The sequence below is a fragment of the Herpailurus yagouaroundi genome, unplaced genomic scaffold, assembly GCF_014898765.1.
Source record: "Herpailurus yagouaroundi ecotype Mexico unplaced genomic scaffold, PumYag 163, whole genome shotgun sequence".
NCBI classification, from domain to species: Eukaryota; Metazoa; Chordata; class Mammalia; order Carnivora; family Felidae; genus Herpailurus; species Herpailurus yagouaroundi.
The window spans coordinates 12460240-12485402 of NW_024412404.1; the positions used below are offsets into that span (position 1 = coordinate 12460240).

A 25163-nucleotide genomic window follows, 5' to 3' on the forward strand; every position below is an offset into this window, starting at 1 on the left:
GCCCCTCCCCCGTTCATGCTCTGTCTCTCTCTGTCCCAAAATAAAAAAAAAAAAAAAAAACGTTGATAAAATACAGTCCCTTCTCCTCCCCTGGGAGTCTAGAGTCCAGTTTTTTCTACTGGCTCTGCTGCTCAGGTGCTGTGTGATTTTCAGGCCAGGCCACACCCTCTCTGATCTCCATTCTAGAGGACAGGAATTAGATGGTCCCTGAGGTTAGTGGCATCCTTCAGCATAGGGTTTCCAAAGGGGCTGCCCCCCCATGGCTCAGGTCAGCCCAACCGGTGGGCATCCCCTCTGGCCACTCCCTCCCACCTCCACCTGCCACCCCAGGTGTTAGAGAAAGTCCTGCGTCCCCAGGAGGCCCAGCTAAACATGCAAACAGGATTTCCAGGTTCTCCAGGAGCTTGCCTTCCAGAGAGCAGACCTGTCCAGACACAGACAGCAAACAATCAAATACAGGAAGAAGGTATTTCAGAGAGAGATGAACTCTGTCCAGAAAAGCAGACAAACAAAACAACCGTAAACCCCAGGACAGTGCAGACCTAGCACCGGCGAGAGCAGAGGATGATCAGAGTACATTGGCGGGTCAGGGAAGGCCTCACCTGGGAAGGAGCAGGTGGCACTGAGGTCTCCGTGACAGAGAGTCACCACAGGAGCACAGGGAGATTGGCCGGCGGGGCGCGGGCATTCCAGAAGGAGACAACTGCAAAGGCCCTGCGGTGGGAATAAAGGAGGCACGTTCAAGGGGCAGGAAACACGCATGGGTGGCTTAGAGCACAGCGGTGACGGGTGAGCATCTGAAGTCAGACTGTTCAGTGAGGGGTAGGACTTCATTCCAGGTGCAAATGGAAGCCATGGGAGGGGAGGGGGTAGGCAGGGGAGGAATTTATTTCTGTCTCCTAAGATGGTACCGGCTGCTGTGAGGGGAGTGGAGGGAAGAAGGGAGCACAGTGAGGAGGTCTGAGCGGGAGCACATGGGCTTGGAGACTGAAGGGGGTGGTGGGGGCAGCCATGTGGTTGAGGCACATCTAGAAGGTTTATCTAGCAGCCTCCAGGTCCCTCAGCAGTGTGGGTGGGATGCCAGGGAGAGAAAGGAGGCCTCCCGACGTAGGACTCCCAGCAGCTGGGTGTTTGGTAGAGGCTGAACGTGCAGCTCAGACCCCCCGCCCCATCCTAACTCTGAACGGAGGAGAGATGACCAAACACAGGGGTCCCCACAGGCCTGAGCCACTGCTGTTGTCTTAGAGCATGGGCGTAAACGGCCCAGAGACAGGAGTCACTGTCCCAGCCCAGTTGGGGCTCCCTGGGCATCCAGGGGAGAGAGGTTGTGGGCTGGGACCGTGCATGGGGTCTGCATGTGTCTGTTGGTGTGAGTATGCGTGTCTGACTGTGATGTCTCGGGGACTGCACCGGGCGGGGTTGGATCCCTGTTTGGCCCAGGCACCCAGAACAAGTCTAGGACTTGTCAGGCCCGTGGAGGTAGGGAGGCCAGGTGCTGGGGTCAGGAAGCCAAGACCCTGTTCCCTTCCAGCCACGCTAGTAAACTCGGGAGAGACTCCGTTTGCTCATCTGCAAAATGGGCAGGAAAATAGCTGCCCCCCTGCTAATCCCTCGGGGGCATGGTGGGCCACAGGAGGCCTGTGGTTTAACAAGAAGAGCTTTGGGTTTCTTGGCAGCTATGAGTCTGAGCATGTCTTTTTTATTCATTTCCTTGAGCTTCAGGGTCCTCATCTGTGAAATGGACCGCCTACGTCCCAGGATTGTCGTGCTGCTCACGTGTGTTATCCCATCGTGTGCTGGCAACTGGTCATTATCTGGAATGTGATGGATGAGAGGGCTTTGAGCCCATTGTCAGAGAGAAGAGGGGGAAGCAGAATGCCCCCTCCTGAGGGCCCAAGCCTCCAGGTGGAGTGACACGCTGGGACCCGGGGCTCCGGAAGGGAGCCTAAAATTAGCCCTAGAGACGCCCAGGCCGAGGGAGTCCAGTGACCGAAGGAAAGGTGGGGAGGGAGGGCCTGGACCCTTGAGTGTGGAATACAGCCTCCCCAGGTACCCCTGGGAGCCTGAGCCCAGTAACTGTAGTGTCCCTCCCAACTTCGTAAGCAGTGGGACCCCCAATAAAATGGGCCTGGGCTCCATTCCAGGATTCTGAGCCCACCCTGGGGCCTCGTCTCCAGCCTCCCGTCAGTTCCTTCGCTTGCCCCTGAGCCCTTCCAGGGGAGACATGGAGGATCAGCCAGACACCCCCCTTCAGGATGCAGGCTCCTGCCACAGCTGGCCATCTCCGTGAGGCCGCTTCCTGTGGCCAGCACAGGAAGTGATGTCATGGGCACAGGCAGGTCTACAGAGGGTATGGGAAAAGGGCTGAGCAAGGGGCCTCCTTTGTTAGAAGTAGCTCCGCGTCCCCCAAGCCCGCCAGCCCCCATTTGTCATCAGTAACGGCCATTGTAACCACCTCTGAGGGGGGCCCCAGCCTGAACCCCACAGCCGCCAGAAGCCAGGGCCAGATGGAAGAAGGGCTTTGTGTCCAGGGAGGGGTCCTTCCATGGGGGGTTTATGTGTTTTTAAAACATAATAATAAGTGGCCTCCGTCCCCCCCACCCTCCCCGCTCCCCACTGAGCACATCAGCCTCGCGGTGAATGGAAGAGATTTTCCATGCAGTGGGAGGTCAAGTCTGGCGGGAATTAGCCCGTGTCCAGGGGCTAGAGAAAGACTGATTGCTGATGATAAATGTGCCCAGCGTGGGGTGTTTCTCGCCCCCTCACCTCCCGCCTGCTCCCCTTCTCTCCTCCCAGTCCTGCCCCACCGGTGCGGGCACCGCCTCCCGCCAGCCAGCCCTGGAGACACAGCCCTGGAGATGCCCGCCTCTCGGTGCTGAGCCTAGGGGGCTCAGGGCTGGCCTTGTCACCCACCTGGGGACAAAAAGAGTGGGCGGGGATGTCAAGGCCCCGCGTACCACCTCAGCCTCATGCTGAGGTCTCTGCCCTGGGCCAGACGAGAGCGGACCCGGCTGAGATGGATGGTAGTGAGTTTCCATCCCAGGCAGGGGGCCTACGGAGACCGAGCGTTTCCCCGCAGCCCTGCGCTGGCTGTGCTGTCTGCCCTCCTCAGTCCCGAATCAGAAGCCGCGCTCTGGCCCGGCTTGGCTACTGATTTGCTGCGTGATGTTGATCAGTCGCTTTCCTTCTCTGAGCTGATAGAACGCGAGACTCCAGGCCCCTCTGATTGTGACTTCCTGTGCTTCTGCCTGTTCTCCCCTTTCTTACAGGTGGGGAAACTGAGGCCCCAAGGGGTGAAACAACCTCCCCAAGGTCTCAGTGGCAGAGTGGGGGTTTGAACCCATTCCTCTTGGGGTCCCCGGAAGGGAAGCAGAAGCCCTCTGTGACGGTTTTTCATTCGGGAATATCTGAGCACACAGCTCTAGCCTCTCGCTCCTCTCAGCGGCAGCTCTGGAAGATACGGTTTCTTCCCTTTGGTCCTGAAGCCACGTCCTTCGCCTCCAAGGCCCTGGCTCCTGCTTATTCCAGCGGCTTAGGTGCTGGTACCTCTTAAGCCTGTGGCCTTGACTTCTTCCCTGTCAGGTGGGAGCCTATGTCTCCACACTGAGTCCTGCCCGGGTCCAGCACCTGGCCGGGTCCTCCTGTCAGGCTCACAGCTCTGTTCTGCCAGCTCCGCTCCTCTCCTAGGGCCTGGTTACCCCGTCCTGAACATTTCGGGGGCGGGGGGGGGGGACACCGACGCTGCCAGACCCACCCTGGTTACCTCTCCTCCCGCATTTTAAGTGGGTTGTGAACAAAACAGAACTCGTCCATGAGGAAGCCAGCTTGGTGGTGAGGGGGTGTCAAGCCGTGTCTCGTGAATATTTGAAAGCAAGGCGACAAGGCCAGGGCAGGCAGCTGCACGCCCCAGAGGCTGGAAGCTGTCATGCGGGAGAGGAAGCACGCTGTTTTGCGTGACCTCAGAGGTTAAACTTGTAGCAATGGTGGGAACCTCAGACAGCAGATTTCAGCCGAAAGTAAGGAGGACTTTTCCGTTAGGTCTGTTCAAAGGAGAACCTGGCTGAGAAAAGCAGTGGTGAGTTCCCCGTCCCTGGAGGTATGTGAGTCAAGGTTGGATAGAGTGGATGGGGGATGTTGTTCAAGATGGCCCTTGAAGTAACCTCTATTCCTGTGAGGCTGCATCCGAGTGAGACAGGCTGACAGGAGCCCTCATGCAGGCAGCTATGGGGAAATTGGAAGTGAGGGTTTGAATGGCACCCACAAGAGGTCCCACCTGGAGGTGCTGGCGGTCCTCGATCTGAGACCTGGGGCGGGAGAACCTGGGCATGGCCGTGACAGTCCAGCAGCAAATAGTTCCTCCTCCTCCCTCCCTCCTGCCCCCAGGCTCCCCTCACCTTCTGCTTTAGGACCACAGTCTGTGCTGGGCCTTTGAGCTAGGAATAACAGTGGCCAAAAAGGTGACCCCGCTTTAGGGAAATTGGCTTCAGGAAGAAAAAATCTACCCAGTAGGACACCGTGACACGCTGACAGATTCCATCTCAAAGTGATCGAACCAGAGTAGGCCTTGAGGGGTTGGCTCGACCAGCTTCCTGGCCCCAGGGGTTGCTCTTCTCCAGCGTGTGTGATTACATCTATGCGTCTTCCATACCTTCATCTTGGGACGGCTGGGCCACCCGCGTATGTGGCTGCGAAGGCAGGTTGCATTTTAAATGAGTTCTATTAGAAAAACGCACTTCACATGGGACATCTTCCCGCCAGCAGGAAATCCAGATCCAGATCTGGCCTGGCAGGTGCAAGCTCCCTTCCGCGGGGGGCGTCTCCTGAGGTGTCTGTCTCTTCTGTAAAGATGGAGCTAAGGGGAGGACCGTAGTGGAAACCAGGGAGGCAGGTGAGGGAGGGACCTGGCGCTTCCTCCCACTGACGAGGCGACCTCGGGCAAGTCCTGTGATGCCCCGTGGCTTCGTCTGGAAAATGGGAAGATAATCCTCACCTTGGGGTTTGTGGGGAGTAAATGGGGTGAAGGGTGGCAAGTACCTGGCACGTAGTTCCACACTTTCGTCGTAGAAATAAATGCCAGTTACGGTTCAGAAGTCGGATTCCGGTATCCGGCTGCCCGGATTTGCTCCCTAGCTCTCTGCCACTGACTAGCTGTGTCGCTCTGTGCCATTTACTTCACCTCGCTTGGTCTCCGTTTCTCATCTGTAGCATGGGCATAATGATCGTGCCTAATAGGGCGTAGGGGCTGTGGTTCCCAAACCGTGCGCCGAAGCACCCCAGGGTGCCGCGACACATTCCCAGGGGGCGCAGCGGGGTATTATTAACCTTCGAGGAAACACAGACCCACTAAACAGCTGCAAGATACAGCGGCAACTGTTGATTCGAGGTAGCTTATGATTTCGACATCGCATCGCACTTTTTCCCTTTACGTGGCCTCACGTCTTTGCAAAGGTGGGATTTGGGCGTTTGGAGGTACTCTGAGACAGACCAGGAGGGTGGAGGCTCCAGTCTGATTCCAAGATTTGAGAACTTGTGCAGCGCCCAAGTGGTGCACACACGCCCGTTGGTAAGTCATTGGGGCGGTTTAGGAATGGAGTACAACTGTTATTTGTTTCTTTCGGTTTAGGTGTATGATTTTTTCAAACGGCTACCAACTTGTTAGGACACACACACACACACACAAGTTGTTCAGAGCTAACTGCTTAATAGACCATTAGGAATTCCTTTTGAATCTTGGGGTAAAAATTACCAAGACGCTAAAAACCAAAGAAGTTGAGGGGCCTCTGTCAGCCTTGTTGCAGGGACTCCGTGAGTTCGTATGAAGTGCCCTGTGACAGCATCGGGCAGGGTAAGCATCCGGGAACCCTGAGACGCCATTACTCTTCTCCCTCCAGGCTGGCCCCCACACGGCAGGCTCAGGTGGCCCTCAGCCGCGACGACCCGAGCCGGGGCCAAGGTGGAGGAAAAGTGTCCACTGATGAGGGCGGGGACCCAGCTCAGCTGTTCCCCAGGCTCTGGCAGCACTCCCCCACCCCCACTTTTATTTGATCTGCTTTCACTGAGCACCTACTACGTGCCTGGCAAGCCTGTAGGCTGCCGGTGGTCCACCTGGGGAGGAACTCTCAGGTCAGACCTGGTTCTTGTCTCCTGGCGGCATCTGAATCCAGGATGCCTGGGGGGCGGGGGCATCGCAAAGGGGAAGCAGCTACATCTAGAGCCTCCCTGCACTGCCATGCCAGAGACGCATCGATGAGGATGCCCTGCCAAGGCCAGAGATGAAGCTTCGTGCAGGGGTGGAGAAGAGGGCTGGGGCAGGAGGGCGGGGCCGGGGGCCGCCAGACTCGGGGCCTGCTGCACTAATGGATGTCTAATGTTTACTTTGCTCAGCGGCGTCTGCGCCTGCTTTATAAATGAGCCGCATTAGGGTGATAAAACAAAGTCGTAAATACAGCCCGCAGTGCCGCAGAGAGCCACGGCAGCCATCACCTGGGGGCTGGGGGCCGCGTGGCTGGAAGGCAGAGCTGGGCATGCACCTGCACCACGGGCTCCCACGCACCTTCTCTGATGGCCGCCACCCCCCAGAGGGAGGCCCGGTACCCCATGTCACGGACGGGGTGCCTGAGGTCAGTAAGGGCGACTTCAGACCCAGGGGTGTCTCAGTCTCAAGCCTGCACCTGCCTCTCACCCCTCGGGCCTGAGACAGAAGCAGGGTGCCGGCAGCGGGAGGTGGGCATGGGGCTCTGCCGCCCACACGACCTCTTGGCTGCACCCTGCACTCTGGCCACTGGGAGGCCAGTGTCCAGCTCCCTGGGCATTGTTTCATCTTGCCATCAACCGCTCAAGCTCCCAGAACCTAGGGGCTGCCGGTTTACCTACCAAGAAGGTGCCTCCCTGCCTGGCAGAGGGAAGTTTGTTTTATGACCCGGAATGCTTCGGTGCTCTTCCCGGGGCAGCTGCTCACTAAGCGGGGGCCTCGCGTCCGTCATCACCCCGTTTGGATGGTCTTCAGTTTCTTCAGCTTTGAAACAAGGGCAGTTCCAGCCTTGCTGACCCTTTAATGAGAGAGCTCTTGGAATTGTAGGGTCTTGGCCAGTGTCAGGATCTGTTAAGATCCTCAGATGTGGGGACACCCCGCCATGTCCCGGAGCTACTCCAGTGAAGGCGGTGTGGAGCCCTGGGCGGCTCCCCAAACGCCAGGGTCTGTTTATTGGGTCTGCTTCTTGCTGGCTCTGTGCCCTCGAGCAAGTTGCTTAACTTCTCTGAGCCTCAGCTTCCCCATCTACAAACTGAAGACTAATATTAAATACCTTACAGAATTGTTAACTAAAAATACAGCACCGAGTGGGAGGTGAGCATTCGTTGCCATTTTCACGCTGCGACTTGTACCTACTGTGCGCCAGGCTGCTCCTGGGCACTCAGGCTTGTCGTGTGGTCCCCAAAACAGTCCAGAGGATGGTGTTTACCTCCTGCCATCTTCAGAGATGAGGTAATGACGTCGGAGTTCTGTTCCTAGGGGCACACAGAACATGCTGGATGGAGCTGGATTCACACCTTCTTGCAGCTTTGCCTTTGTTCCCATAGATCACACACACACACACACACACACACACACACACAGACACACACACACACACACACACACACACACACAGCTGCCCCCCTCCCTGGGACCCAGAGCCAGCAGCCAGTGACAACCTGGTCCACTGAGGGATGGCCTAGCTTGGGCATTTTAGCCCCCTTGGCCCATAGGGGGATGCCTTGGCACTGAGCATGTCCCATCGTGGCCTCCTGGGTTGAAACACAAGTGCCTGATCCCAGGGACCACTTGCGCCTCTTGGGAACCCCCCCCCCCAAATCAAGGTAGGACAGTGACAGGGCCACGGTTGGCTCTAAGGGGCTGGGCAGATGCACACCCCTGCAGCTTAATTCATGGTTTCCTCTGGAGCTTAGCAGAGGAGGACAGCCCCCCACCGCTTGTCCCAGCCACCTGATTATTTGGCACTTGGTGTTGGAAAGTCATTTTTCCTAAGTGGATTGCAAACCAATAGGCTGGCCTGGCCTGGTTTCCCTCCCTCCCACTACTGGTGGTGGCCAGCCCCTCTCCCTTCCTGTTTGTCTCACCTCCTGAGGCGCTGTTCTTTCCAGGGATGCAGGCGGGCCAGGGTTTCCATCTGGCCCCTTTTGGGGGAGGACATTGCTGCGGGCACAGCCTATCTGCATTCCCAGGCTCTGAAGTTTCCTTGTCTGTTGTTAGGGTGGAGGGTGTGGATTTTGCTGTGGCAGAGACAACAGTCCAGAGGAGGGGAGGCTCTGGGTAAAGGCTGCTGGGAAGAGGGGCTCCATTTCTATGCGGCTGTCTGCCTTGGGCTTCCTGGAGGAGGGGGCGGGCCAAGCACCAAGGAGCCCAGGCTCGGCGCGACCGCCCCACGTCACCCCTCGTCACGCCTCTGTGGACCCCGGCTTGTCTCCCCACTTCCATCAGCCTGGCTGCCTGCAAAGGGCAGCTGTGCCTTCAGGGCAGAGCTGGCCTGATTTGTGCTCCAGGCACAGTCACCCACTCCCACCCTTCACCTGCTGTGACATCACCGCGGGACCCTGGAGGGAAGCTCCAGAGGTCCAGTGCAGGGGACGTTGGAGAGGGCTAGGGGGGGTGGTATCCTCACCCGGACGGATCGCTTCAGCATCCCGGGCCACCCTGACTGCTCCTCCTGGAAACAAGTCAAATCACACAGTATCAGAGAGCTAGGACTGGTGTGTCCAAAGCACAGGCTCTTAAAAGCTGGGTGGGATGGGGAAACTGAGGCCCCCGGGAGGTCACGGAGGGCATCCCAGCTGGTCTCCAGCTGCCCACCCCTCCTCCGAGCCTGCAGCCTCACGAAGCCCGCCTTCCCTCCACAGGCACTGATTCCGGCAGCGAGGTGCTCCCCGACTCCTTCCCCTCGGCGCCGGCTGAGCCCCTGCCCCACTTCCTGCAGGAGCCACAGGATGCCTACATTGTGAAGAACAAGCCCGTGGAGCTGCGCTGCCGCGCCTTCCCCGCCACGCAGATCTACTTCAAGTGTAACGGCGAGTGGGTCAGCCAGAATGACCACGTCATGCAGGAGGGCCTGGATGAGGCCACGGGTGAGCCTGCCCCCCCCCTCGTCCGGTCACCCCCAGCACACCTGGGCCCAGGGGGTCCACCCTGGGCTCCCTGTGAGACTTCACATGGCCGTGGCTTCCCCCCCGCCCCCATCCGCCGCCTCAGTTTCCCCTCTGGGATTCACCCTTGATCAGTATTTCCCCAAGGGTTGTCCCAGTCTGACTTTGGGTTACCAAATGAAAGTGCACCGAATCCTTGCTGAGTGCTCACTCTTTTTCTGGTTTCTCTCTGTCTCTGGCTTACATCACGGAGCAGTCTGGGGGCGGGGGTGGGGGTGGGGGGCTAGAGCTCTTACACGCACGCACGCACACCCCAGCACCTGCTGTGCTCCCCGTTTAACAAAGAGCTCCCCCCCAGCCCCCCACCGGCACGCGACTAGAATCCTAGACCATCGTGAGTGCGGGAGGGCCTCAGTGTCTGTGGGAAGTGATTCTGTTTCTTTTCATGAGAATGCTGCGTTTCCTTCATAGACATCAGTTGTTTTCAGTTTAAACAAGAGGTTGGTGATGTCACGTAAATAACCACGGAGGGTGCGCTATAGGATGTAGCCCAGATCCCGAGGGCGAGGTGAACTTGGGGTCTCCGGGGCACCCCCAGTGGGGCCCCCGGGGCCAGGTGGTTGCTTATCCGTCCCCAGGCCCCCGTTTACAGTACAGGACCCTCTGGGGGTGGAGAGCCTATCCGGGGTTCAGGCCAGGGAGGGGGCGTCCGCTGCTGGTTACCTGCAGGTGGCCAGTGTCGGGCAGGCCCAGCCAAGCCCGGGCTCTGGGGGTCCTTCGCCCCACAGCCCGCCTCAGCTTTGGTTTTGAGGCTTTCACCCCTTCCCTCATCCTTCTCCTCCTTTCTTAGCCGTCTCTCCTCTCCCTCTGTCTCTCCTGCCTCTCCCCCTTCTCACCCCTGTCTCTCTGTGTCCATCTTTTTTCCCTTATGTCTGTCTGTCTGCCACCCCCCCCCCCCCCCCCCCCCCCCCGCCACCACATACCCTCTCTCCTTTCTGCCTCCTTCCGACTTCTTTTTTCCTGGAAAAAGCTCGCAGATTTCAGAACCACCCAGGCCTAAAACCATACCCCAGAACGTACCTAATGCCACCCCAAACCGTATATGTTAAAACGGTAAGTTTTGGGTTATGTATATTTTACCAAAATTCTGAAAGCATTTTAAAAAATAGATTTAGAGTGTCAGGCTCACCCAAAATCTAAAAATAAAAAAAAGGAATGTTGAAAAGAGAAAAAAAAGGAACATACCCCAGCTGCCCCTGTTCCCTGTTCTGTGTGGCTCTGGGAAAGTCACCCACCGTCTCTGAGCCCCAGGTCCTCTCGTTGTAAACTGGGATGTTAACGGAAGGCCCCAGTGGGTGTGGAACAAGGTGGCGTTAAGTGCCAGGTGCTCAGTAAACCCCCATTTCCTCCGTCCTCTTTCTGGCTTTTTCTTGGCCTCTTTCCTCTTGAAGCCTGTCCTTCTTTCTCTGTCCCCCTGAGCCCCTCCGGCCTGTATCAGAGATCACTTGTGGGGGTCCAGGCAGAGCAGAGGGATGGTGTACCCCCCTGGGGCCTCTCAAAAACCCTGCAATTGGTAGTAATAGTAACAGCATGGCATCTACTCCCCTGGTACCGGGCTCACGAGCCATGCCAGCCCGAGAAATTGGGGCACTCTTGTCCCCATTAGCTACAAAGAATAGACTGTGGTCCTGTGGGCACTCCCTTGGCAGCAGTATGGCTGGTTTCATCCTCCTGCTCCCCACCCTGGCCCTCTCGGTGGCTCTGGAAAGACAGGGGATGATAGCCGTGGGCCAGAAGAGGCAGGACGAGCCCACCCTACCAGCTCGTGCCAGGTCGGGACAAGAGCCCAGTCCTGGGTGTCCTGGCCCAGGTCCCACCTGCCCCTTAACCACCATGCTGGAGTAGGTGGGCATGGGGGCGGGGGCACCTGGTGCTGGGGACCAAGTCAGAGAGACTGCAGGTCCCTGTCCTCCTTCTGGGTGATGATTTCTCTGTCCAGCGGTTGGGCTGGATGGATGACCCCCTTGAGAGGGACCCCCCCCCGTCAGTTTCACAGCCTAGTGAATAAGGGGCGGGGGCCCCCTCTGTGCTTCCCTGGGCTGTGCAGCACTGGTCAAAGGCCAGGACTCCAGGCAGCCCCTGTGAGCAGCCAGCGTCATCCCTCTGAAGCAGCCTCTGCCCTCCTGGTGCTCCCCAGGGGCAGAACCCCAGCCCCCTGGCATTTAGATCCCTGGCCGTCGGGAGGGGGTTTCCCTCACTGTCTGGGCTCCTCGGGCAAAGGGCATCCTACCCCATGGTGCGGGAGAGTTAAGGCAATGAGTTCACTGGAAAGGTCCAAAGAGGTCATGCATCTGGAGGCAGCTTTAACCAGGGCAAGATACCAGATAGCTGATCTCAGCTCTGGCGGTACCTCGAGGTGGTACTTAGGGCCTGCCACTGACCCTCTCTGAGCCTCAGTTTCTTCATATGTGGAAGGAAGGGGCTACATGAGACCCAAATGACCTTCCCGAGTAGATTTGTGTTCAGCCTTGGCTGGGTGCTATGGCAGAGTGATTGCCATGATCGCTCTAGAGTTTACCCCGAGTGTTTTACTATGATGAGGGAACACAAGCTCAGAGAGGCTGAGTAACTTAGTGAAGGTCACACAGCTGGGGAGTGAGGGTGGGGCCAGGACTCAAACCTGCCCAGCCACCCAACCCTACACTTGACCATCATGCCACAGTACCACAGAGTACAGAGCTGACAATCCCGCCTTCGAGAGGCTCATCAGAGCCCATGTGTGGGCAGAAGAGGGTGAGCTGGGACACGTGGCAGGGAGGAACAGCTTTAGGAATTCTGAGACGGGGACAGTCAGGAAGGGCTTCCTGGAGGAGGGGGCCTCACAGTCCTCCCACAAGCTTTGGGGAAGAGCTTTGGATGGGCATCGTCATCCAGAGGGTTCACTCGTTCCCTGAGCACAAGGGGCTTTTATCGAGGGTTGCCAGGAGAGTGTGTGACCCTCTCTGGGTAGGCTGGTGGATGCTGTTATGCAGGGAAGCCCCCAGGCCCTGGTTGGGAGCTGTTGAGAGGTCCTAGGAAGAGGGGCCTCCCCCCAGCTCCAGCTCCTAACCAGAGACAGGCCACCTGCTTTCTTCATGTATTTCTGGAGCACCTTTCCTGGGCCAGGTCCTGGGCCACAGCAGTGAGCAGGGCAAAGCCCTGCTTTATTCTCCCGCGGGAAATATTTAGCAGACAAATTATCAGTAGATAATACAGTTCCGGATAGCAGTCAGGGCCGTGGGGAAGTCAGGCTGGGCGGGGGTTGATAACTACGCAGCCCAGTGTCCAGTATGGTGCTTTGAGAGTGGGTGGAGATGGGCCAGGGTCAGAGAGGCGTTCCCTCAGGAAGTGAGGCCCAGCCCAGAGCTGATGGCGACCGGGAGTCCACTGGGCACAGAGGTGACGGAAGAGAGTTCCAGGCAGCAGACTGGGTGTGCAAAGGCCCTGTGGCCGGGGAGACCATGAGGAACTGAAAGATGCCCGGTGAGGCTGTAGTGGATAGACTGTGTAGGGCCAGAAGGCCACGTGGGGGATCTGGGTCTTCACGTCGTGAGGACTGGAGGCACAGCCAGGGGACGCGTGGCATTGTGCGCTGTGAGGAGCGCACGCCAGCTGCGGGGCAGGAAACGGACTGGAGGGGGCAGAGGGCTTGTGTTAGCCCTTGCAGTCTCCAGGGGAGTGGCAGTGGTGGCTGGGGCCAGGGTGGAGTCGGAAGAGACGAGAAAATAGATGGAAATGGAAGCTCTTGGCAGAGACAGAGGTCCTGGTGCCACGTCCCATGCTTCCTATCCTCAGACCCGCCCCCTGATGCCATCTGTCTCCTCCTCTCAGGCCTGCGGGTACGAGAGGTACAGATCGAGGTGTCGCGGCAGCAGGTGGAGGAGCTGTTCGGGCTGGAGGATTACTGGTGCCAGTGCGTGGCCTGGAGCTCCGCGGGCACCACCAAGAGTCGCCGGGCCTACGTCCGCATCGCATGTAGGCCGTCCTGACACCCCAACCCGCTCCCTTGGGCCCCTTCCCCCTGCCCACACCCCCTGGAGAGGAAACTCCACAGCTGTGGGGGCATCCCTTGCCCGCTGCAGAGACGTGAGGGCACACAGATGCCAGCTCAGAAAAGGCCTCCTGGACCCAGAACTTAAGCCACCTCTGGCCTCAGGATTTCTAACAGCCTTTTGTAGCTACGTCTGTATAAGGGAGCTGCCAGCTTCCTCACCAGCCTGGGTTGTTGTGTGCTTAGGATCCCAGCGTCAGGGAGGGAGACCTGTTCCCCCAACCCCACCTGGTGAGGCCCCCACTTTGGAGGAGATGCCCAGGCAGAGCCCAGTTTCCTTGGCGTGCACTGCCCCCTAGTGGCTAGAGTGGGACGCGTGAGGCTTCTGTTCCGCCCAATTGTGCCTGGTGACCCCACTTCCTTCTTCCACTCCTTCTTCCAGACCTGCGCAAGAACTTCGATCAGGAGCCTCTGGGCAAGGAGGTGCCCCTGGACCAGGAGGTTCTCCTACAGTGCCGCCCACCAGAGGGCGTGCCTGTGGCTGAGGTGAGCGGGGACTAGGAGAATACTCGGCATGGCAGAGACCATGATGCCTCAGCCTTCCAGAGCTCTCCCCGTTTCATAGATGGGAATATCGAGGCTTGAGACAGAGAAGAGAACTACGGCCTCTGCAGAACTCGGCGTGTGCTAGACCCCAGCTCGGCCCTCCACAGGCATCACCCCTCGGGATGGGGAAGAGCTGGGGCCAGATCCCCACGGGCTACTTGAGCAGGCCCCAGGCTGAGTCTCTTGCAACGGAGGTGCCTGTGGCTGTATCTTCCTCCCCTGCCCAGAAGCCGAAGTCCCAGCTTTGTGGATGCCAAAGGGCCTCACCGTGCATGTGTCCGAGCACGTGGCCTTTGCCCTAACGGCGAAGGGCTAACACTTGTGTTGCACGTCCAGGGAGTCAAGTACCGTCCTCCACACTTTGCACACTAACTTGTTTAATCCTTGCATCAGCCCTATGCGGTGGGTGCTAATAAATTCTGCCTTACGAATGATGAAATCGAGGCTGGCGTTAAGCCCCTCCCCAGGGCCGTCTAGCTGGTGGGGTGCTCGTCGCAACCACTGTGTTCTGCAGTATTCGCCACGGGGCCCGGCCCGTGGAGGTCCAGCCTCATTCTGTCACCACCGCGGGTAGACACGGATAGAACTGCGGTCCTGTTTATGGCCGGGCCTCCCTTCCCCTCCAGAGAGGGCCCACTCCCCGCGATGCAGGTAAGCAGGTAGCGGGCCCTCATGCCCCCACCCCCATCCCTGTAGGTAGAATGGCTCAAGAATGAGGACATCATCGACCCCACCCAGGACACCAACTTCCTGCTCACCATCGACCACAACCTCATCATCCGCCAGGCCCGCCTGGCAGATACGGCCAACTACACCTGTGTGGCCAAGAACATCGTGGCCAAGCGTCGCAGCACCACTGCCACGGTCATTGTCTTCGGTAGGGGTCCTGAGTGGGGGTGGGGGGGCAGCTTGGGCCATATGCCCACCTCACCCCACCCTACACTGGAGGTCGGCAGGACCCTGGTGGACACGTGGGAGGATGCGGCCGGGAGAGGGGAGGTGCCTTCCCCAAGATCACACAGCAGCTAGTGGTCGAGTCAGGCACTCGTGGGCTTGGGGCTAGAACAGGGCCTCATCAGCATCCTCACTCCCAAGCCTGGTGACCCAGCAGAGTGCGGAACCGCTGCCCAGGCCTGTAGGATGTTCCTTGCTGTTCCCTCCGCTGGGAGGGGCAGAGCTATAGCTGAGATGCCCCGAGTATGGTAGAAAGAACCCTGTGTCGGGTTTCAGGCACAGGTCCCCCGTTACCAGGTGACCCTGGGTAAGCGTCAGCCCTCCCTGGACCTTTGCTTGCCATCGCACAATGGGGCTGGGAACAGACAGTGACCCCCGCCCCCCGGTCCCCTCCAGTGTTGACAGTCGCAGCCAGATTTGTCTGCTGGAAACTGAGCCCCCAGTGCCGCAGCCGGTGGGGTCCAGTTAGGAAAGGCCTCAGCAGAAGGGCCTTGTCAGGACTGGAGATGGGGTCTAGGGGACCCACGGGCCGCAGAGCCAGGCTGACCAGGTGACACGTGCTGCCCTTGCAGTGAACGGTGGCTGGTCCAGCTGGGCAGAGTGGTCACCCTGCTCCAACCGCTGCGGCCGCGGCTGGCAGAAACGTACACGGACCTGCACCAACCCGGCCCCGCTCAACGGAGGCGCCTTCTGCGAGGGCCAGGCCTTCCAAAAGACCGCCTGCACCACCGTGTGCCCAGGTGAGGCCCCGGGGCCGGCGGGCGTCCTGCCCACACCCAGCCCGCCCCGGTCCCCAGCCCTGCCTTCTGTGCCGTGGCGTCTGCTGCGGTCAGGACAGCCGCTCTCTCCCCATGGTGGTGCTTGTTCTGGGGCCCACAGCTGGCCGAGCAGGCTGGACACGATGCTGTGGCCTGTGCCCTCTCGTTCTGCGCCCGGCTGCTAGAGGGACGGAGAGAGAGGCTCTGAGCTGCAGTCTGCCGGCCGGGGGGGAGGGAGGGGAGCCCTTCCACCCTCCGGACCGTGGGCCAGGGTCCCAGCGCTGCCCGGGGTCAGAGAGCCTGTCCTCCTGCCTGAGACTTTGGCTGCCGCCCCTAATCCTGCAAAGGTCCTCTCTCCCCTCACCTTTGTCTCAGTCTGCGCGTCCGCTCTGTGGGTCTGTGCGCGCCTGGTTTTGTCCCGCCCCTTCCACGTTTGCGTGAACCATGTGGTATATTTCCCTTGGGTTTGTGTCTTCGCGGGTGCACCGGGCTGTGTCTGTGTGAGTGGCCTCCTGTGTCTGTTTGTGTCCTCTCTGCCCGCACGGTGCCCCTGACTGCGCTGGCAAGGGGCCATGTGGCCATAGGTGGATGGATCTCTTCGTGTGGCTTCTGTGTCCTGGGCTCCCGTCCTGCTGGAGTGTGTGTGTGTGTGTGTGTGTGCGCGCGCACCGCTGTGTGCCCTGGGCTCGCCTCCTGCCATAGTGTGTGTGTGCGCGCGCGCGTGCACGTGCACCGCTGTGCTCTGCACGCATACCTGTGCACGCATGTGCCCCACGTGCCGTGTGCTGTGCTCCTGCAGTGGACGGAGCGTGGACGGAGTGGAGCAAGTGGTCAGCCTGCAGCACTGAGTGTGCCCACTGGCGCAGCCGCGAGTGCATGGCGCCCCCGCCCCAGAACGGAGGCCGAGACTGCAGCGGGACCCTGCTCGACTCCAAGAACTGCACCGACGGGCTGTGCATACAGAGTGAGTCCTTGCGAAGGCGGGGCCGGGGGGCGGGAGCTCGAGCCGGATGAGGCCCCTCCCACCCCGCCCCGCCCCGCCCCGCCCCACAGGCCGGCCCCAGGCCTCCAGCGCTGACCTCGGTGGGGCAGCCCCTGGGGCCTCTGCCCATTCGCCACGTGCATCACCTCATCTGCGCGTTTCCTGTCACATTCACCATCCTTTCTTTGCCACCTATGTCATTGTCTTTCCCTTTATTTCCCTCGACAGATAAGAAAACTCTAAGTGACCCCAAAAGCCACCGTAAGTCCCATTTCATGGCTGTCCTTTTTTTCTCTGGGGGACCCTTGCTCTCCTTGGCTGGCTTTTCCAGGGTGTGGGGTGCAGGGCAGGGCAGGGCACAGGGAGACTTGAAGGTGCCCCCCCCACCAACCGTCCATGCCCCCCCGCCCCCACCTTGGCCCCCAATGCTGCACGTGCCACACCCTCCGTCATGTGCAGACAGGCAGACCCACAGCCCACATCCCGACCCTCCCATTACGGGAGAAGATGAGCCTCAGAGAGAAGGGACTTATCCAAGGACTCAGCCAGGATTTGAGCATCAGTACTTACGTGACCCACGCCGGTGCTCTTAGCCTTGTCCCCTCAGCCTTTCTCTCCGCAACAGAGCGGGTGCAGAGGCCCATACCATCCCTTCCAGTGCCCCTACTGTATCCCCCAGCGAGGTTCTCCTAGCGTCAGCCCCGAGGGGGTCTGGTCCACTTACCCCCCAGGCCGTCCTGAGGCCACACCAGAGCAGTAAAGCTGCTCGGGCAGATCGGCCTCTGGTAATTAAACCATAATTTCCAAATAATTCTGGGTTCATAAAATCAGCAGTGGGCCCCTGGGCCCAACTCACAGGGGGACCAGGCTCGTGACTGGTGAGCGATTATCAGGTGACCCTCGATGGTTAGGGAGAGCATCAGGAGGCAGAGCCGAGCCCCGAGGGCCTCCTGGCAGCTCTCCCGGGCGCCAGGGCCCTCTGGGGAGCCCAAGAGTGAGGGCCACCGAGGAGAGATGGGGCCAGAAGGTGGCAGAAGTGGGCGGACACCAGGACTGAGCCGTGCCCTGCCTCCCAAAGGCTCAGTCGGCACCAGGAAGGTGGGGCTTGGAAGGGTCCAGGCAGGGAAAGCAGGCCTCTCTGTCCGCGGGCCCTCCCAGGAGGGGAGACTGGACGTTGGCTTCCTGGAGGTCCCCAAACAAAAAAGAGGGAAGAGCAGGCATCTTGGCTCGGCCTGTGGGCTCTCCAGTGTCCTAGCCACTCACCATGCGTGGCTCTTCCCACTTCCATTTAACTTGGTTAAAACTAAATACATTTTTAAAGACTGAGTGCCTCAGTCAGAGCGGCCACGTTTTAGTTGGTCGTTAGCCACACGTGGCTAGTGGCTGTCACGTGGGACAACGCAGACACAGAATGCCTGTCATCGTGTCAATGCCACCTCCCTGCCTGGGCCGTGTGGGGTTCCTTGCAGCTGTGTGGCAGCCTGCCTGGGGGAGGAAAGTGTAGCCGGTGGGTGGCCCCCCCTGAGCCCCTTCCTTCCCCTCCACCTGCTCACCTCCTCTCCACCCCATCGCCTTGCATCTCATTCCCTCCTCCTGCTCCCCCTCTGCCGCCATCCCCTCCCCTCAGCCCAGAATGCAAGTTGAGCTCAGGGTGGCTGCTTACAGAGATTACCGGGAGCCGGGACCTCCGGCCCTGGGATGTGCTGCAGGCCGCAGCGAGGGCCTCTGTTTGCATCCTGGCTGGGACAGGACACTGTCTCTTTCTCAGCAGTGAGCAAGGAGTTACCTGTTGGGACTGCCCATGAGTCCTCTTGCGTTTTTCTGTACCGGGAGGGAAGCAAGATAGGGGATCTGAGGCCGTTTTACTCGTCGAGACTGATGCGCAGAGAGGTTGAGGCTTGCCTGCGGTCCCGGCCAGTCACGAGGGCTCAGACTAGGACCTAGCATGGCGCCGGTCTGTCCCAGGACCTGGGTCTCTGCCCCTGCCCCTCACCCAGCCCTTCTGTCCCCGCAGTGCTGGAGACCTCGGGGGACGTGGCGCTGTACGCGGGCCTCGTGGTGTCCATCTTCGTCGTCGTGGGCGTCGTCATGGTGGTGGGGGTGGTGGTTTACCGCCGCAACTGCCGGGACTTTGACACGGACATCACCGACTCGTCGGCCGCCCTCACTGGCGGCTTCCACCCCGTCAACTTCAAGACTGCAAGGCCCAGTAAGGACCTGGGAGTACCCGGGGTGGCAGATGCAGGCAGGGTACCCAGAGGGGCACGGCAGCCAGCCACACCGGCCAGACTGGAGTGGGGGGCCTCCCCCACTGGACTTTTGGGTGGGATTTTGCAACAGAAGGGCCCCCGGCGGGAGCAGAGGATGGGACCGGGCCAGCGAGGCACAGCTGGGTCTGACTGTAGCCCCAACCCCTGCAGACAATCCACAGCTCCTGCACCCATCCGTGCCTCCGGACCTCACGGCCAGTGCCGGCATCTACCGCGGGCCCGTGTATGCCCTGCAGGACTCCGCCGACAAGATCCCCATGACCAACTCGCCCCTGCTGGACCCCCTGCCCAGTCTCAAGATCAAGGTCTACAACTCCAGCACCACCGGCTCGGGGCCAGGCCTGCCAGATGGGGCTGACCTGCTGGGGGTCCTGCCGCCCGGCACGTATTCCGGCGACTACACCCGGGATGCCCACTTACTGCACCTGCGCAGTGCCAGCCTCGGCTCCCAGCAGCTCCTGGGCCTGCCCCGCGACCCGGGGAGCAGCGTCAGCGGCACTTTTGGCTGCCTGGGTGGGAGGCTCAGCATCCCGGGCACAGGTGGGCTCCTCCTGCCCCGCTCGCCTGTCAGCCCGGCCTCTGAATGTCCCCTCTGGGCATCCCCAGCCCCTCCCCCCTCTCCCCCCAGCAGAAGATAGGGCTTCCCTGATCCCATTTCACAAATGGGCAACATGCGGTCCAGGGGAAAGAAGGGACTATAACATAGAAGACTTGGGGTCCAGGCGTTTCTGTCTCACAAAAGCAGGGGAACCTTGGACCAGCCCCTCTCTAAACCTTATCTGTTAAGTGGGAGGGAATATGTCTTTGTAATCCAACAGGCCTACAGAGCACTACTGAGAAGGTAGAGCCATCAGCTGATAGTTTCCCAGTGTCACACTGATCTGGGGCTGGAGCTGGCCCTGGGGCCTTTGAACTTTGGCACTTTGCCCCATCTCTATACCCCACCGCAGTGCGAGAGGCCCCTGTGTTAGCGGATATAACCACAGCGGTCAGTGGCCTGGGCTCCCCCTTGTACCTAGTCCCCGAGCTTCTGTCCCCCAACCTTGCTGGTGACCACCTGGAGCTCAGGAGATGCCTTTCTCCCCCTGCCCCGAGCTAGGAGCCAACCAACCACCCCCCCCCCCCGCCCCGTTCTAGGCTCTTAGATTCCCTCCAGCCCCTCCCTGCTGACCTCCTTCTGCCCCTAGGGGTCAGCCTGCTGGTACCCAATGGAGCCATCCCCCAGGGCAAGTTCTACGAGATGTACCTCCTTATCAACAAGGCAGAAAACACCCTGTGAGTGGACAGACCTCAGTCTGGCATGGGCTGCCCCCTTTCTCTTCCTCTCCCTGCTGCCTGGCCACCTTGGGTTCAAATATCACCATCTGAGCCAGATCCTAAAGCAGCCCTCCAAGCAAAGCAACGACAGATCTTATTACGCCCACATTTAAAATGTGCAGCACCGACACAGCGAATCATAAAACTGAAAGGCGATTGACAAAGTAGCTACAATACGACAAGATGCTTATCCTTACTATGTAAAGAGGCTTTAGAGACCAATAAAAAAAGTAAAATATTTCACTACAAGAATGGGCAAAGGATACGAACAAGTGATTCACACATACTCTCTGATGCAAGCACACACACACACACACACACACACACACACAGTGGCCAATAGATTATGAAAAAATGGCCAGCCTACTTTGTAGTCAGAGAAATAGAAATTCAAACAGCCATGAGACACTAGGAGTTTTTTGTTTCTCGAATTTGCAAAGATTTTTTTCAAACGGCCTGACCTCCATATTGACAAGAGTGTGGGACCTCGGCCCTCCCATGACACGCAGGAGGGAGCACGGGCTGGTACCAGCTTCCCAGAGGGCAGTTTAGCAACGCTTAACCAAGAGCATCCCAAGCGTGCAGAACCTTTGAAAATACGAGCAAAGACATAGCTGAGAACGCTGCAGTGGAATAGCAGAAATCTGAACACACTCTCAAGGCCTAGGCCGTCTTTCTGCCTCTCCTTAACCCCTCACCTCCGGGGGCCTCTGTCACCCAAGAGCCGGGGTAGAAGTGGCAGGCCCACACGGGTCCCTTGCTGAGCTTCAGGCCTGCCCTCACTGCCTCCCCCCTGCCCTCTGCCCTGTCCCCAGCCCGCTTTCAGAAGGGACCCAGACGGTATTGAGCCCCTCGGTGACCTGTGGGCCCACGGGCCTCCTGCTGTGCCGCCCCGTCATCCTCACGGTACCCCACTGTGCTGAAGTCCGTGCCGGCGACTGGATCTTCCAGCTCAAGACCCAGGCCCACCAGGGCCACTGGGAGGTGAGGAGCCAAGGCTGGCGGCGGGGGGGGGGGGGGGGCGGAAAGCGGGGCAGATTTACTATCTGAACCTGCCCTGGGAGGCCTCAGAAGCTGAAAGAAAGCCCCTCTTCTCCCAGCCCAACCCGGGTGGATCTCTCCATGGCCTTGACTGTGACCTCTTTGCCTCCCCGTGTAGGAGGTGGTGACCCTGGACGAGGAAACCCTGAACACGCCCTGCTACTGCCAGCTGGAGGCCAGGTCCTGCCACATCCTGTTGGACCAGCTGGGCACCTACGTGTTCACGGGTGAGTCCTATTCCCGCTCGGCAGTCAAGCGTCTCCAGCTGGCCATCTTCGCCCCTGCCCTCTGCACCTCCCTGGAGTACAGCCTCAGGGTCTACTGCCTAGAGGACACGCCCGTAGCGCTGAAGGTAAGGCCAGGCCGTCGGTAGCACACAGCCCTGGCACACGGTGGCTGTATCACCCCCTCCCCCCAGCTGACCGGCTGTGCGGTACCTTCCAGTGCCCCCGCCCCCCAGAATCGTGGTACTTTCCAGGCACCCCTCTACCGCCATCAACCTCATTAATCACTCATTGCTCAGACATTGAAATGGCATCAGACCCGCGAGGTACAGTTTTGCCCAGGGGAAATGACAGGGGGCCTCGCTGATGGAGGGTTAGGCGAGCACCAGCCTGGGAGGCAGAGGATCTGAGAAGGCTTCACGGCACATTAACCTTAGACCTGGGCTCCAAAAGCCAAGGAAGGGTGCCCGGAAGAGAAGGGTGAAGGCCATCCCGGTGGGCGCGGCCACTGACGCAGAGGCAGGCGTGTTGTCCCATGTGACCGAAGCACGCAGGGGCTGCTTCTAAGACCTCGAGCTCATCCTGACACTGGAAGAGCATAGCCCCTTGGCCTTGTGTTGACCTTCTCCTGCCGCCCACCTCTCTGCGAAGCCTCCGGGGCCTTTCCTGTAGCTCCAGACCTCCCTTGACCCAGGTCTAGGGTCCCCTCTAGCTCCTGTCTCCCAGTCTCACATGACTTGTCCCCAGCCCCAAGTCGAGGACTGATGCAACATGGGTGAAAAGGCCTCATGGGAGAGTGAGTGTCTTCTGCTGGGCCAGGCTGGCCTGAAACTGCAGAAGGCCCACAAGGGGATCGGGGGTTGCGAGGAGAGGCTCTCGCGGCCTGGATCTCTGAGTACTGGGGCGCTGGCCAGTGTCCAGCTTTGATCAGAGAATGGGGGGGACGGCAGGAGGAAAGCCACCACATTTGAGCTTGATGGCATCACTTATTTATTCAGTCCCCGTCCGTCCGTCCGTCCATCCATCCATCCATCCATCCATCCAGCTTGCTGCCCATCTATCTGTATACTCATTCACTCAGCAGTCCATCTGTCTGTGCAGCCATCGCCAACCATCCCTTTGTCTTTCCTTCCGTCTGTCCTTCTGTTTGTATATCCGTTTGCATATCCATCTACACATCCATCGTCTGTCTGTATCTATCTACCCAACTATTTATCCATCCATTCATCCACCTACCTGTCCAGTCATCTATAAATCCAGTTATCTATCCATCTGTCCCATTATCTGTCCATTCCCCCGTCTATTCACACAGTGTGTCTTCTCCGAGCACTTAACCAAATGCCCAGCCCTGTGCTCAGATGGTGGCCTGCCCTCAGTCTTACAGCCTGGCTCCTACTGCCCGCCTGTGTCCCCACACCCCGAGCTTGCAGCAGGAAAGACCCCAACTGGCCAAGTATGACGGGCTCCCCCTTCCCGTTGCCTCCTGCCCACAGGAGGTGCTGGAACTGGAGCGGACCCTGGGTGGCTACCTAGTGGAAGAGCCAAAACCCCTGCTGTTTAAAGACAGTTACCACAATCTGCGCCTGTCTCTGCACGACATCCCCCATGCCCACTGGAGAAGCAAGCTGCTGGCCAAGTACCAGGTGAGGGCTGGGCCACAGGAGGTGGCGAATGACGCCGGGGCAAGGGGAACATTCGGTCTGCCCGCGGAAGATCGGTTCCCCCTCCCGGGCCTTGGCCTTCCTGTCTCCTTCCTCTAGCCTTGCCCCTGCCTTCCCGAGCCTCTGTCTCCCTCCCACCCCACTCTCCATGCCCCTAGTCGTCCCTAGGCACGTCGTCACGTTCGATGCCACCGACAGCCACGTTCCCCCCCCCGCCCCACCCCGTCACACTCCCACACACAGATGTCTACAGACGTCATCTTCAAAGAGGCCTTGCCATCTCTAAGAGTGCTCATGCCTGGCCGACCATCCGGAGTCGTCTCGGATGGTCACTCCCCTGTGCCTACACCCACCTGAGCAACCCCATGGACTCTGCAGGGCCTCCAGCCCCAGACGTACATGCGCGTGTGTGCATACACATACACACGTGCGCGCACGCATCCAGACTTGTGCCGCCTTCCCCAGACGCTCCCTTTCTCGGCTGAAGGGCCCCTGACCAGCTCTTCTTCCTCTTCCTCTCTGGACGGAGAGGCCTGCCCTGCCCCCTGGGGCGGGGGGGGGTCCCATCGCTCCCTGAGGTTGGCCCCCTGACCGGCCTCTGCCTCCATTCCCTGAGGGTAGGGCAGGGCAGGGCAGGCTGGCCTCACCTTGACCCTGACGCCCCTCCCTCAGGAGATCCCCTTCTATCACATTTGGAGTGGCAACCAGAAGGCCCTGCACTGCACCTTCACCCTGGAGAGGCACAGCCTGGCCTCCACAGAGCTCTCCTGCAAGATCTGTGTGCGGCAGGTGGAAGGAGAGGGCCAGATCTGCCAGCTGCACACCACGCTGGCAGAGGTGAGGCGGGAGGACAGACACCCCGTGGGGCCGGGGGAGGCAGCGTTCAGACCCGCGTGCATGGGGATGCTGCCTTCCGTAGATATGTCCCCGTCAGCTCCCAGGTCTGAGCTGGGACTCCGTCACTTTCTGCACACTTATTGAGTGGCTGGTCCTGTGCTTGGCCGGTACCAGGCAACAGATGAAATGACTAAGTCAGAAGGTAGGTCTTAGGGAGGAAGAGACCATCGACCTTGTGTCAGGTCAGTGCTTAGCCCAAGCCTATGGCTCTCCTCCACTATACATCCACACTGAGGTTTACAAAACCCAGGCCACCCAGGCCAGCAGCGCGAGAAGTTTCTTGGGCAATGTAAAAAGCGCCGATCAGAGGCCTAGACCCAGCTCTCTACCGAACTTGGCACGTGACCATGGGCAAGTCACTTCCCCGTTCTGGACTTCATTCCCACGTGTGTAAACGTGCGTCTGTGTGGAGTCGACTGTGACTGAGGCTCCTTATGGCTTTGGAATCACGAGCCTGCACCCGCATCAGCCTGGGACAGTGCATTCGCCTGGTCCACCGCAAGGACCGTTGGGCACGCAGCCCTGGCCCTTGGAAGCCGACCTTCTGGGGGAGGAGGTTTTTGAGCAGCTGACCTGCCCAGAGCGTGGGGAGGAACCTCCACAAGCTCACAGTCCCCGTGCAGGAAGGTCGGAGGGGCGGATGCTAGTGCTGTGCATGGGGGAGCCCCCTGCCCCTCTCACCTTGCCCCCTGCCCTTCTAGACACCTGCTGGCTCCCTGGACGCCTTCTGCTCTGCCCCTGGCAGCACGGTCACCACCCAGCTGGGACCCTACGCCTTCAAGATTCCACTGTCCATCCGCCAGAAGATATGCAACAGCCTGGATGCCCCCAACTCGCGGGGCAATGACTGGCGGCTATTGGCGCAGAAGCTCTCCATGGACCGGTGGGTGTTGGGCCAGGCCGGCCCCACCCCAACCTCCCTTTGTCCCCCAAGGGGCAGGTGGGGCAGGCAGCCCGACAGTCCAGGCTCAGATCCTTCCATTTGCGGTAGATCAGGAGCTGAGGCTTGGGTGTGCTCAGTCTGAGAAGCCCGTTTTTGGGGAGTGCCATACTGAGCGTGCTGGCCCGTGAGGATCAGGTGAGGCCAGGACACCAGGGGTCATCACCATCTGCACCCCCGGGCCCAGGACGGAACAGGTGTTCTGGAAATGTTTGCTGAGTGACGGTGTATTTTGGTGTCGAAGCCCTTCTGGAGAATCTAAAATGCTGCATAAATATAATGGCAATAGTAATTATTAGAATTACATTATACTTACTGAGAAACCATTTAATAAACCTGCATTGA

At 59.5% G+C, this 25163-nt stretch overlaps 1 protein-coding gene across 2 annotated transcripts in view; it reads left to right on the top strand.

Annotated features, from left to right (window-relative positions):
* The window catches only part of UNC5B (unc-5 netrin receptor B), an 81922-nt gene that overhangs the window by 52682 nt on the left and 4077 nt on the right, over positions 1–25163 (top strand). The window contains exons 2-16 of one of the 2 annotated variants that reach the window (XM_040485284.1): positions 8896–9120; positions 13009–13152; positions 13611–13714; positions 14471–14651; positions 15301–15468; positions 16286–16450; positions 16697–16729; positions 18483–18677; positions 18889–19278; positions 19926–20013; positions 20871–21039; positions 21215–21448; positions 22814–22963; positions 23654–23818; positions 24580–24761. In XM_040485284.1, coding sequence (XP_040341218.1) covers positions 8896–9120; positions 13009–13152; positions 13611–13714; positions 14471–14651; positions 15301–15468; positions 16286–16450; positions 16697–16729; positions 18483–18677; positions 18889–19278; positions 19926–20013; positions 20871–21039; positions 21215–21448; positions 22814–22963; positions 23654–23818; positions 24580–24761 — 2593 coding nt within the window. The remainder of the gene's footprint in view (positions 1–8895; positions 9121–13008; positions 13153–13610; positions 13715–14470; positions 14652–15300; positions 15469–16285; positions 16451–16696; positions 16730–18482; positions 18678–18888; positions 19279–19925; positions 20014–20870; positions 21040–21214; positions 21449–22813; positions 22964–23653; positions 23819–24579; positions 24762–25163) is intronic. The other variant, XM_040485285.1, reaches the window with a different exon arrangement.